Source organism: Oryza sativa, chromosome 1, assembly GCF_034140825.1.
Source record: "Oryza sativa Japonica Group chromosome 1, ASM3414082v1".
Taxonomy (NCBI): domain Eukaryota; kingdom Viridiplantae; phylum Streptophyta; class Magnoliopsida; order Poales; family Poaceae; genus Oryza; species Oryza sativa.
The window spans coordinates 6,495,333-6,509,938 of NC_089035.1; the positions used below are offsets into that span (position 1 = coordinate 6,495,333).

Sequence of the window (14,606 nt, forward strand, 5' to 3'; positions counted from 1 at the left end):
GAGAGAGAGCGGACCAAACTGAACCGAGTCCGGTTTTTGGCCCAAGTGAAGGCAATTGGGCCGGTATATATATAGATAGCCGATCCTAGCAAATTTAGGCCCAATCAATCAGCCGGAAATGGTCCAATTCGTGGCAGTAGTACGTTTGTTGCATTTCCCAGGAGCCCAGCAGCTTTGCTTCTTCGTCCATGATGAAAAAATAATAATGCTATTATAGGGATTAAAAATAGTTTTTTCATAACACATAATTATATTATGTTGATAGCGAAACTCCCTCCTAAATTAGAGAAAGAAGAGCTTATATAAATCCAGCCAGTCCAACATGATGCATAACATAATTCTTGACTCCAAAGTTCAATACGTACATGTACTATCATACATTTAATTTTGGGGCATTTGCAAATTTGCCACCGTTTTTTTTAATTTTGCAAGGATGCCACTTGAATGACAGTTCTAGTGGTAATTTTGTAATAACGATTCAAAACAGTGGGTAAAATTACAATTGCCCCTTTAATTTTCCGATGATTTTTGCGTTCACATGATAGTTGGTAGCGGTGATGAACATGCGGCGGGGGCCATAGCATAGCAGCATGCATCTGGCTGGTTCCATGTTCTTGTATGCCCCAAAGTCACTCCCATGATTTCCCCCAATTTCTTTTGCCATTTCATTAGTGGAGCACAAATGTTCGTATATGTCAAAATAGCATTAGTCACTTTCTTCTGTCTTTAATAAAATGGAATTAAAATTGGTCGGCGAATCTTTCGGCCTACCCGGCTAACAACAAAAGAATAGCAGAGGTTGAGAAAATTAAGAAACAGGGTGATCGATGTGCACTTCTCAGTTCTCCAGGGTGACTCATGAGCATTGGACGACGAAGCTACAGCAGCAGCAGCGTCGCTTTCGCCTTATCCTAGATTCTTCATTTTTCTTCTTGCCCTTTTCAGATATGATACTTGATGCTGATTGATTGTAGCAACGATGGGCTGTTTCTGACTCTCTCTTATCTCCACGCAGTTATATTTTTCAACTCATCAACATATTTATTTGTTGTTTGAGAAACACAATATAACTCAACCAACATATCTTGAATTTAATAAAGTTACCACAAATATCTCGTTATCGATCGGTACATCATCTACCGCTGAAAAAATAATTAGTCGTAAATATGAATACCCGTATTAAATCTAGCTAAAGCTTAAACACGAATAGATCAAATTTAACCGTAATATATCTAATTAGTTAAGCTACTCTTCATCATCAAAATATGTGTTGATCCCTTGTGTCGTCAGTAGTCTGAGCAATAAGTGGTTTAAGATTCGTGAAGACTCGACGAGAGGGGCCGGGGATATTAATTAGGAGATGAGATCGCGTCATAAACTCTCTGGTTATTGGCACATAGATTTCGACAGTCCAACTGCGACACATGAGCAGCCGGCCCGTTTAGTTGCCCGTGCAAGCTACCACCAGCTGCTGCAACTGCGACGGTAGGGCACTGTTACATTCGTTTCAGCGGTGTGCGACTCGACTATGTGAATGGAGGGCATACACGGATACACCCATTGTACTATACCAGCGTCACATCGTTTACCATAATGACACTGACAAATAAGAAAATAGAAGGATGAGACCCACAGGAAGGATCCTCACCCATCAACACTTTAAATGTCTCTTTCTATATGGGTATTTTTTTTACTCCTTTCAAATCTCTAATTGTTATGCACAGTATTATGTGTTGTGTTTTTTTTTTGAAGTAAAAAGACTGAAATTAATCTAATTCTATTATTTTTTTAAAAAAAAGTTCATGTGGTAATATAAATAGATGCAATCTATTAGATTGGAAAAGATGTGCGGTCTTCATTGATTTTATTATCAGTAGACCCATTATAAAACATCTCTTTTCACTTGTTTTATGAGATATTTTACGGTCCCAACAAAATACGTGGGTACGAAAGTTTCTATAACTTGAGGTATTGATACCTGAAAATATCAAGTTCTACACTGAAAATAGAAAATATGATACATCATGTTACCTTTTAAATGATGGTAAAAGGAGAAATTGGCCATTTGTCCAATTAAAGTATGACTATCAATCTAACTCTATTTTTTTAGAGGTTCGCTCATTCGACCTAGGTTTTCAAAACTAAAGATCAAGGCTGACTATATTCCGTGAAGGCAATGTAATAGTGTTAACTAAGAGGCAAACTAACTTGGCTTATGTGTTAACTAAGAGGTAAACTATCAGTGTTAACCTAGCGCCAGCCCAGCCGCACCGCTGAACTAACTTGGGTTGGGGTCGGGGACTGAATAAGGTTGGGGCTAGGGTTATGTAGGATAGGGGCATTTTGATCAGTTTGGGATATAGGAAATACATTTTTTTCTTTTTTCTAAATGAAACCCTAATGGTGGAGTGAAAACATGGTCAAGTGATAACTAAGATTTTCGAAAGCGGGATCAAATAAAAAATTAGAAAAAAAGTTAGATTGGTAGCTAAACTTCAAAAGAGGGTCAAATCAGCAATTATCTCATGGTAAAATTACATTTGTTCTATTTATAGTATTTTATGCAGATGGACCTCTTAGGGGCTCGCTTGCAAAAATCATTAGTTTCACATATGGGCACCTAAGAAGGCCACTTGTAAAAATATCTATATTTTCATTGGCAGTTCTCTTAATGCGGATGCCAATGGGCATTTGACCTAGAGTCGACCTCTGTCAATTTTCGTAGATGGATCTTTTTTTAGCTCGCCTATGATAATATAGGGGTTTTGTCTACACAAAGGTAGTGTCTTGTGTTCGAAAATGCTGCTATATTTTTATTCAAGTTTAATTAAATTTAAAGAGATTTGACTTGAACATAAACTAAATGACATAACAATGTGAACTGAGGGAGTATTTAATTATTAATGGTCAAGGCCAATACATCATGCATCTACTGCTACTGAACTGTACAAAACTCAGAGGACGACGACGACCCGGCCCCAAAGCTAGTACGTACGTGCGGTGTTGGCTGGTTGTCGCCTTCTCGCAGGTCGCGTCTGTCCAAAGCTATAAGCTTAGCTAGCTGCTCGAGATAGACGACGATGGAGATGGATTGCTACAGCTTTCGCTTCAGGCCGGCTATCTGAATCCAGATCGACCGACCGGCTGTGGTTCTTGCAGTGGCATGCAGTGATGGATTCAGAGATGTCTAGCTTGTCCATCGATCAGGGAGGAGGCAGAAGCTGATGCGGCTCTCCCACTATAGCCCACCAGCATATGCGTCGCCATGCATGCTTGTTTGTCCATCTACTACTGGACCATGTGTCGATCGATCGGCTAGCTAAGCTTAAGCTAGCTATAGTGTTGGTACTGGGAGTAAAAAAATATAAATATTATTTACTTTTAGTAAAAAAAATATCTATATTTTGGAATCATGGGAGTAGCTTCTAATGATTGATAATTTATTTTCACAGTGATTTCTAGCTACGTGTGTCGGTGTCAAGCTTAAACGGTCACCGGCGCAACCCGAGAGCAAGAGGTGGTTTTATCGCAGCCTACATATATCTTAGATATCACTCTGCCATGTATATCGTTAAGCGTTGTAAACTCTGTAAGATTGTCGATATAAAATTCCTGATTCTAAGCTCACGTCACCATTGTTGGCTTTTAGCTCCCCCCTAACCTACCTAGGATTGTTGATATAAAATTCCCCAATTGGCCGTTGAGATGAAAAGGAAACTTGTGAGCCATATGATGCTTGTTGTGGTTTTATATGTTGCATATGGTTTACGTATTTATAGGTTGGTTGAATGAATTACTGGTGATGGTTAATGCACAGACATTACCAAAATCATTGACCATTAATCCGGTTGAAGGACAGTTAACAATGAACCAATACAATCGAATTATTACGAGGATAAGGATATTCAACATTAAGAGAGATAGTGATATCTGTCGAAATTAAAGATCTATGGCTGGTTTAGTTCCAAAAATATCACATCGAATTTTTGGACACATGCATGTAGCATTAAATATAGATTAAACAAACTGATTGTATAGTTAGTAGGGAAATCATGAGACGAATCTTTTGAGCCTAATTAGTATATGATTAACCATAAGTGCTACAATAACCCACATGTGCTAATAACGGATTAATTAGGCTCAAAAGATTCGTCTCGCGGTTTCCAGGCGAGTTATGAAATTAGTTTTTTCATTCGTGTCCAAAAACCCCTTCCAACATCTGGTAAAACATCCGATGTGACATCCAAAAATTTTCTTTTCGCGAACTAAACAGGGCCTATCAATAGCAGTCAGTAGCAGTATTATAATTTTTAAATAGCCTTCCTATAGTTATAAAATAGGAAGGGCCAGTCTAGGCTGGCTTAAAAAGCCCGACCAAAAACAACAACGCTGAGGACGGTTAAAACATTCATTTTTCTAATTTCGGTTATTTTTTTATTATCCTAATTCAGTTTTTTTTATTATTCTAATTCTAAATTAGAATAATAAAAATAACTGAAATTAGAAAAATGAATGTTAGTAGTGGCTTTTTTCAGTTAGGTGCAGTTAGTAGTGGGACTACAACTTATCCAATCCATCACCAGCTATTAGATCCAAATCTCCGATGGTCAAAATGCATTCGGTACTGTAGATACCATTGTAGCAAGAACTGTTGAGTACTTTTCCATCAGCACTGTAGCAATAGATGCTATTACGTGCAGTATCTTTACTTGCAGTCTATATTGTATTGAAACTGCATGTGATCCTAATCCTTACAATACAGTTTCTTCGACAAAATACAGTGTCTACTTTTACATATAAATCCGTTAAAATATATAGAAATAATAATAACAAGTTCTATATCGTAGAATTCTTTGCTTCGCCACTGTTCATCAAACTATTCTGATTTCTGAAAATCAATACTCTATCTGTTCCAAAATATATGTACTTCTGAAGTTTTTTAGAATTAGGATCGGTAAAATTAAACAATAGGTGTAGTTTGTGATAGAAAGAGAGATTAAATAAGAGATGATCAAATGACTGTAAGTATGTAATAGGTTGAAATATAAAGAGATATGAAAAGATAATTTAGAAGAAATTTTAAAAATAAGAAGCTACTCCCTCCGTTTCACAATGTAAGACTTTCTAGCATTGCCCATATAAATATAGATGTTAATATGTCTAGATTCATTAACATCTAAATGACTAGCAATAGTGCCCGTGCGTTGCAACGGGAAAAACACCGTTTGATAGTGTGACACCTTGAAAACCTTAAATCAGTAAAAATCAAGTCTAATTTGATATATTAACAAATAGGTAGAACCGAGTCTAATTTGATGTATTAGCAAAGGATTTAAGATTTAGTTTTAGATTTATTTTTCGAGCCTAATTAGGAGTTTATCCGATGGACTTTAATTTAAAAAATCTGAGCCATATTGTTTGATCAAATTTACTTTTGGCCCAGGTCTTCCCAAGCCGGCCCAAACTTGGGCTGGCCCATCTTCGGCGAGCCGAATCAATTCGACGGCCCGCGAGCTGAGCAGCTGACCATGGCACATATGCGGGGGAAGGTCCGATGCACTTCCGCGGCCCATTGGGCGTAGCGTAATCTGCGGCGGCGGCGGTGGCCCAACGCTAGGCAAAACTGAGCCGTCCGATCTAATGGACGGCTCCGATCGTCCCCTTGCCGGATGAAGTGCCGATCGGGAGAAAAGGGCAAAACCCTAGCTCCCAAATCCCTCTCTCCCGATCCCATTTCTCTCCGGCGACGAGCGAGCGGAACGACGGCAAAGGTGGCAACGGCGAGCTGGTGCGCGCGTGCGGTGACGACCGCCGAGCGGCTCCTGCTTTGCCGGCTGGGGGGCGCACCCGAGGGCGTTACAAATCCGTGCCATGGCGTCGGTGGTCCTGCTAGGCGGGCGCGCAAACGGCGACGAGCGCCGAGCGGCATGGACCTCTCGGCGGGATGCCAAACCGACGCTTCCCGTCTTTGGCAAGGGATGGCGGAGGGGTGCTCCAGGACAACGCGCATGCAGGGAACCCGACGCAACTGCGAGAAGGTGAAGGTGCGGCGGTGCCGCTTCTCGGAAAGCTCCGGTGAGCTTTGGGACTTCAGGTCCGATAAGTAACCCGAACTCTTAGCTTAATTGATTTGGATTTTGACTATTAGGGTTCTTACTCGAAATTAGGGTTCTTTGAATTTGGGGAATTTTGTCGGGAAATTTCAATCTATTTTATTCCCTCTTTTCGAGTTAGGGGAGTTTTAATATTGTTTATCCTCTTTTAATTTTGGGAACTTCAATCTAGTTTATCCCTTTGCTCATTTTTTTTTTGCTTTGGCCGGCGTTTCATCGCGCGGGCAGGGACGGAGGGCACCGCTTGGTCCCCTCGAAGAGATTGAGATTAAGAGAAGATAAGATTTTCACAGACGACGGAAGTAAACTCAATCATAAGATACTATTTTATTCTTTTTTTGTTTTAATGTTTTTTTTGCCCTTTTTTCGTTTTGTTATTATGGACGATGGAAATGTTTTCAATTTTTCAAGTAGTAGAGATAGAGATAGAGATATATTGTACAGTGTCACATATAATAGTATTCGTTTTTTTACCGCGTCACATATAATTCCTTTTCTTTTGGAATTGGACATAATTTGTTTATTTAATTTTTTTTCGCCTTTTTTTACCGCGTTCACGAAATCGGATTCTTGTTTTGACTTATTTTTCACCCGATTTTTTCGCCCGGTTTTGTTGCCCGATTCCCTTTTTTTTATCGGACAGATTCGTTTTTTTATTTTGTTTTCCACTTTTTTTAGACGGGATCGGATTCTTTCTCCCCCGATTTTTTCTCGCCCGATTTTTTTCGCCCTTTTTTTCACCGCGTCCACGGAATCACATTCTTTATTTTTTGCCTTTTTTTCACCTGATTTTTTTTCGCCCGATTCTTTTTTTATCGGACAGATTCAGTTTTTTTTATTTTTTCCGCTTTTTTTTTTTACACGGGACCGGATTTGTTTTTTTCCTGGTTTTTTCTCGCCTGATTTTAATCGCATACGGACGAAACGGAGAGAAGTGACGATAGGAAAATACTAATATTTTAATTAGTTAAGATATGAGTAATACTAGAAAGTTTTACACTGTGAAACAGATGAAATATTATAGTTTACAACGGAGCGAGTACTTGAAAGGCCAAGTGGATAGCTACCAGACGAGTCGGCGGGCTTGTTACGGCGGTTGGTACTGATTAACCAGTAAAAACAAGCCGGCGAAAACCAGAGAGCCCAGTGCACGGTAAATCAGCGGGCAAATTTTTACGTGTGGCCATCGCCGCGTCTACGTAGGCAGGTCTCGCGAGAGAGAGAAGAAAGCCAGAAAGTCTCACTGGCTGCAGGGCGGCAGCCAATGGGAACTCGACAGGCAAATACACGGTGGTGGCGATGATTGGGGACACCGATCGAACGAGATGCCATGACATGCACCTGTCCTATCATTGCCTATCCCCTCTGCAGCAATGGCCTCACCTCTGTCCTTCCCATGTACCTTCGTTTACCAATCACCCGTCTTGTCTCGGGTCACCCATAATTCCAGATCCTAATACCCATATCAAAGGGCTGCTCCCTCCGTTTAAAAAAAATTCAAAACAAAACAAAGACAAACTTATTACTAGAGATGATATATTCTAATACAATTAATCTGAACAAAGTCTATTCAGATTTATTTTACTATAATAAATCACATCCAATCCTAGGATTATATTTTGTGGAACGGATGGAATAGTAATCCTTACTACTTCCGTCTCAAAATATAATACGTTTAAGCTTGAATACGATACAAATAGAGTAGGTAAAATCAAATGAGAAAATATTATATATGATTAGTTGAGAAAAGAATGTAAGTTGAGTTCATTTTGTTGTGTCTACTATTCCAAAGTAAGTTTGCTTCTAGCGCAAGTATCATCAATTTGTAAATCGTTAAGTTTTACTCCCTCCTTTCTAATATAGGTGCAACCTAATATAGATGTGACATATCTAATTTTTTTTTCACGAACGCGTATAAGAATTGCACGTTAATATAATATATTAGATATATCCAATGTTACATTTATATTTTTTTAACCAGATGTTACATTTATATTTATATTGAGACAGATGAGTATTCATTTAGTCCTCTTATCGACCTACCATCAATGCTATTTTCTTATTAATGATGGGCACTTTGATATTTTCTTCTTTCACGAACACATAGGACTAAAAAGTAGGAGCAAGTTATTTTGTAATGAAGGGATCTAAAACATACCTAAGGCGTGAGTATATCAATAACTATAAATTCAGCACTGAATTGCAAGTTTTCTGTTTACCCTGCTTCTTATTATTTTTTCTGAATTGATCTAATTATGGCATAAGTGCGAGTTATTGGGATTGACTTAGTAATAAAAAGTAATTGACATATAATAAATAATCATCTAAGACGACATATTAATTAATTACTCCCTTTGCTTTATATTGTAAGGTGTTCTAAGTTCATCTTAAGTCAAACTTTGTTTAACTACTATCAAAATATAGAAAAACTTAGCAACATCTCTAACACTATATTAATTTTATTAAAACCGCCATTAAATAGGAGCAGATCTTTATAGTATTTTATTAAAAATTGACTTGCATCAACTTAATTAATATACTACTAGCAGTTTCAAAAATTGATACGCTATCTGTAACCAATGTAATTTCTACCCATATAACAGCTACTAATATAGGAGTATATACTACTCCGTCCGTCCCATAATACAAGAGATCATGGCCTTCAAATTTATCCCGAAACGTTAGAGATCTTGGTATCCCGAGACAATACTTATTTATTCCTCACCCCTAACTTAAAGCGAGCAGCCAAGCTACTGTAGCTAATGGTAGGGCGCGTGCGACAGTGGAGTAAAGTGAAGCAGCAGCAGAGAAGCAGAGACCATTTCCCTCCTCCCTCCTCTCTCGCCAAACACGACGACGTCGCCTCGGTTTAGTCGTCGTCGGCCGGCAGCCGGATGACGGGCAGTAGTTGTCCGGCCGATTCTTCCCAGCTGCTGTACCCTCGCCGGGGTGCCCCCACCACCACCACCACCTCCCGTCCTCCTCTCCATCCGCTCATCGCTCATGCGCCCTACGACGTCGTCCTCCACCGATCTGTCGTCCTCTCCATCAGCTCAGCTCGTGATCAGGCTGAGCTCGCGAGCTTCTGGTGCTATATAAGGCTGGGTGGTGGTGCAAGTGCGAAGCGAGCGGCCGGTGAGGACGATCGATCGAGATCGAGCTTGACGGCGGCGAGAGGAGGAGGAGGGGAGACGATGAGCGGGCGGGGGAGGGGGGACCCGCTGGTGCTGGGGAGGGTGGTGGGGGACGTGGTGGACCCGTTCGTGAGGAGGGTGGCGCTGCGGGTGGCGTACGGAGCGCGGGAGGTGGCCAACGGCTGCGAGCTCCGCCCCTCCGCCGTCGCCGACCAGCCCCGCGTCGCCGTCGGCGGCCCCGACATGCGCACCTTCTACACCCTGGTACGTACGTACGCACGCCTCCGCCGCCATCGCCGCCGGCGCGGCAGCTAGCTGAGCTGACACACTGCTCGATCGATTCTTGTGGCCTCTGCAGGTGATGGTGGATCCGGACGCGCCGAGCCCGAGCGATCCAAACCTCAGGGAGTACCTGCACTGGTGAGTCATCGATCGAGTCAGCACAGCAGCAGCTGTTGTAGCTGACGCGCCCTGTGACGACTGATCTGATTCAGATTCAGAGTCCAGATTCAGCTCCCTGCACCGCACCCTCGTCGTCTCGTGTCGTCTCGTCTATCGTGTCGTACGAGATAGAGCGTATAGCTATAGCCAGCCAAGTGCCCGTGTTGGTGTTGCACTTGCCGCCACGAGATCGATCGAGCCCTTTTTGCCTCTTTTTTTTTTAAAAAAAAAAGAGAGAATATTTTTGCATCCGGGTAGCAGCCAGTGAATACAGTTACGAAACATGAACGTTTGATCGTTGACTGCATGCTAGCTAGCTGCTTTTCAAAAGAAAAAGGGCACACATTTCTTTTAATTTAGATGAAAAACAATATATATGGATCGATCACACATTAATCTCTCTCTGCAAATTCTGCTATAGTGATGTGCCGAGCACTGTTTGATTGGGCCTTCTAGCTAGTTTTCCTCGAGATAATAACACACTCATATGTATAATATACTGTATATAATATATGATCATGATCTCTGGAATGATCATTACGTCGTCTTTGGGAGAAAAACACATGATTTTACACAAACTGAGATATAGCAAAGCAGGAACGACATTGAGTAGAACGATCTTAAGATAGTATATATTCAATCGATCGTACGTAGGCAAATAAACTAATTAATTAATCAACTGACTGAGATACTAGCTTTATTACAGAAACAACACCAAATTTATCAGCATTCAAACATTATTTTATTTATTATTAATTTCCATGGAATGTCTCAAACAATGTCAGAAAATCAGGTGATGTTTTAAGTGCAGTATAGTAGTTTTTTATGTGTACAAAAGTTCAATATATATTTTTCAGAATCATTTCAATAAATACATCATAGCTAGGATTATCGGTAAAATATTGTCACATATAATTCCTAGCTAGGAAAAATATATAAAACAATTTGCCTGTATCTACAGTAGTTGCACATGCTAAGGAATTGTATATATGGATTGGTAGATATTATATTTGTATTGCACATCCATGAAGAGATAAGAGGTTTAATTTTACTCTTCCATTATCTAAAAGGCAGGTAAAACATTTCCATTAATTATCTACAAAAAGTCTAAAAGGTAAATATCATGTTGGATATATGTATCAAACGATAGGGTTTTCTAAAACATTCTGTCCAACAATTTAAAATGTGCTTAGTTTCTTTTTTTCCCCTTGTTTAGAAAATAGTTTTTATGAAGTTATTTTGAGTGGCATTTTCCCTCAAATGTGGTGTGTATGAAATTTACTAAACAATTTAACATTTGAGCTTAAATGCATACACATCACATGAAATTAATAGCAAAACAAGTTGATTTCTTCTCTTCCTAGCTTGGTTCAACTAAAGTAATTAAGAGATGATAAAATATTATTTGGATAAAAGATGGTGTAAATTAAAGTATCTATATCTGAAACTAGAGAATAGATTTTGATTTTTCTTGATAAATTTATTAGAGAAGAATTTGCAGTACACATAAAAACAAGCCAAGAAAGTAAAAGTAATTAAGGAGGGAATTAATGTAATGTGCACAATTGCTAGAGGAACATTTGAAAAGTAATCCATATTTATTTGATGTCTTTTGCATGGTTGCATTTCCGATTAATGTTCATATATATGTGAGGCCTTCGAAGTAATTTACCAATTAAAATGATAATTTGCATGCACATTTTGTATTGTATATAGTGATGACATAAAATGATTTTGATTGGCATTGCTACAAAAATGATTTTGGCATTGCTGTATATGATCATACGGCCGGGGATATTGATTGCAATCAGTTGCTTTTGTCAATAGTTAATTAGAATTTTCGAGTGTGAAGGGAGCTTATAGACGAACTGACCGAAACAATAAAATTAAGAATCCTCCCAACACAAAACCCTCATGTGCACTGTACGTAGATGTGTCCAAAGATCATGTGCAAAATTTGTACAATCAATGAAAATAGGACCGGATGTTTCACATATATAGTTAATTAAATTCCAGGCCATAATTTTTTAACAAAACAAGGTTGATTATACTAAATATAAGAAATGATTATAAGTCTATTGTTACAATAAAGGACATAAAATTTGCCAAGACAAACCAATATACTCCATATATAGCTCAAAAAGTCACAAGCTAGAGATGCGAGCAGAAGAGCGCAACCACAATCCTTTTGAGTTATTTGTGCAACAAAAACTCTATTTCTTAATATATTGACGTGCAATCCTTTTGCGCGTTCGCGAAAAAGAAGAGCGCAACCACAACATTGTTGACGTCACCAACTCCAGCACATGCAAAAGTATATATGAATGTGTATATGTCACCATCTTCGATCCTTTGACAAATCTGTAAGTCAACGTCATCAAACAAATTGGAGACCCAGATTTTAAAATCCGCACCACCGATTGAATCGTCGGTAACTTAGCATACAAATCTTCCTAGATCTTCATCGATGATCCCAGAAATACAGAAGACATTGTCAAAGATATACAAAAGACAAAAAGAAAAAAAACTCTAGACAATCCTAATTCCATGGACTTCCTAAAAGACAAATCTCATCTATCTAGAATATCTAAAATTCCTTTTTTTTAAGAAACCCTAACTAAAAACTTACTGGATAAAGACAAGACACGGGTCCCCTTCCTCCTTGTCACCGGCGAGGATACAGGAGACGAGGAGGGTACCTGATGACGGTGGCACATGAGGTACCCTTGGCAGAGGTGAGTCATGAGCATACGATGCTGCTATGTGTATAACTGAAGAATTTTTGTTGAGAGAATTCCAGGCAATAATTTACAGAAAACCCCATTAATGCTGGTTTTAATCCGGCTAGGCTAGTGCCGGTAGTGATAGTCAGTATCTCTCTAGTTATGAGCTAGTTCCAAAGGCCATTTCTATTTGTTGAAACCCTACAATAAAATTAATAACCGGTTCATCCTAGCTAGTAAAAAGAGAATTCCATTATATATCTAGGTAAAATTTATTCCAAGACACTAATGAAATTTGTGGCCTTTTTCTCTAGTACACTAGTTTTATGGTTATTTGTTAAAAGACACTTGACCGTTAGTTAATATATATTCTTCCAACAGAGAGATAAAACTTAATTTGCAAAAGACAATAATCCTTGAACCACCTTCAATATAAATTTGAATATTTTTTAAGCTGAATTTAAACTTGTCATACAAAATTCAGGAATAATATATTGTCCCAAATTACGGAAATGAGAATTGCCAAAAAAAAATGCAAAATCAGAAAAATGAAAAAATATTGGATGAATTTAAACGACTTTTTAAAATGTTTTTATTTCCACAATTTTAGTGCACATTTTCTACAAAGGGAAGGAGCATATAATTACGCAGATTAATCATTCTACAAGTACTTAGATAAATTCTTAGGAAAACTAATTGCCCAGTTCTCACTATATATATTATATGAGTAGAAAATACAACGTACACTCCTAGAAATATTTTCATGCCAAATTAAGCAAAGCTAGTTCCTCATTTTGCGACCTTCACATGGTTAGTTATTGGTTAATATATACTCCACTTGATTCCAAATAATGTCAGTCATTTCATACTTGCTCACAAGAATCAAGAAAACATTTCAAATTACTTCATTGGAAAATTAATGTGAACCGATTTACGCGACATTCTTTCACCCTATTCAAAACTGATCAACGGAACTTCAAGTTCCATGTGCTACCTATGCTGAAAATATAATGGAACTGATCAGAATTAACGATCTATCAATGCAGGCTGGTCACCGACATCCCGGCTACCACAGGAGTCTCTTTTGGTACTGAACAACTATAGCACTCTCTGAACAATCTTGCAACAGTTACATTCATATGTGTGCACATCAACACATGCATGAAATCAGATCACTCTGATGTGAAGAAGAGTACAATTGCTTGCTAATTTTGCAGGGACAGAGGTGGTGTGCTACGAGAGCCCGCGGCCGGTGCTGGGGATCCACAGGCTGGTGTTCCTGCTGTTCGAGCAGCTGGGGCGGCAGACGGTGTACGCACCGGGGTGGCGCCAGAACTTCAGCACCCGCGACTTCGCCGAGCTCTACAACCTCGGCCTCCCTGTCGCCGCCGTCTACTTCAACTGCCAGAGGGAGTCTGGAACCGGAGGAAGAAGAATGTGAGCTAGCTCTCCCCTCTCTATCTCTCACTCCCTGAATTTGGGACAAGTCCTGAATTTTGCATGACAAATCCTATACTCGGAACGATTTGAAATGGTAAAATTTGATCATATGTATTTTTAGCTCCCTATCCTCTCTCTCTGTACGTTAGTTACATAAATGCTCCCACCGATTCTAAATGTAATTTATTTATATTTCTCTATTTTTCTCGAAATTTAAGTTGTTATAGGACGTTGAGGAACTTTGTCCCCCATTTTTCCTTTCATACCCTTCATTGTTAAGGGAAATGCTACCACTCTGATATATATAAAAATGATGTACCATTTTCAATATATAATAACCATGCACAGGGAATATAGTCATGTTAACACTTTGTTAATTCTTAAGCACAGCTCTAAGACGACCTACATTTGGAGTCAGATGAGGTATTCTCTCTTTTAGAAATAGAGGGGAACACTCTCTCCCATTTAATTAGAAAGCCCTCTTCATTATCAGAAATGGCAAAAATGTACGTCTATGTTATATCGGTATGATTTAATACGATTGAATTGATATTAGATGGATGGACAGATATATGTCTCAAAATGGGATTGAACTAATAGGCTTACAGTGGCGGATCCAGAAAATCGATTCGTTGGTGTCATAACGTGTCTATCGGCGTCATAGTATGCTAATTATGCTTAGATCATGGTGTTACTATAATATATGGATTAGCAGTTTTGCTATAGATTTTACCGAAAGTCGTCGGTGTCGTCTG

The 14,606-nt window shown here is 39.0% G+C and overlaps 1 protein-coding gene across 1 annotated transcript; it reads left to right on the top strand.

Moving 5' to 3' along the window:
- Positions 1–8,780: 8,780 nt before the first annotated feature.
- LOC4324585 (protein FLOWERING LOCUS T 1) lies at positions 8,781–14,181 on the top strand. The gene is made up of 4 exons (XM_015756406.3): positions 8,781–9,511; positions 9,606–9,667; positions 13,458–13,498; positions 13,629–14,181. Exons 1-4 carry the CDS (start codon positions 9,008–9,010, stop codon positions 13,850–13,852), a joined length of 831 nt encoding a protein of 276 aa, XP_015611892.1. The 5' UTR covers positions 8,781–9,007; the 3' UTR covers positions 13,853–14,181.
- Positions 14,182–14,606: the final 425 nt, after the last annotated feature.

Bases quoted from the DNA above. Each gene is read 5' to 3' on its own strand.
- LOC4324585 (XM_015756406.3), top strand. From the start codon at position 9,008: ATGACGGGCAGTAGTTGTCCGGCCGATTCTTCCCAGCTGCTGTACCCT. The intron at 9,668-13,457 runs GTGAGTCATCGA...CTATCAATGCAG, and splicing joins CTCAGGGAGTACCTGCACTG to GCTGGTCACCGACATCCCGG. The intron at 13,499-13,628 runs GTACTGAACAAC...CTAATTTTGCAG, and splicing joins TACCACAGGAGTCTCTTTTG to GGACAGAGGTGGTGTGCTAC.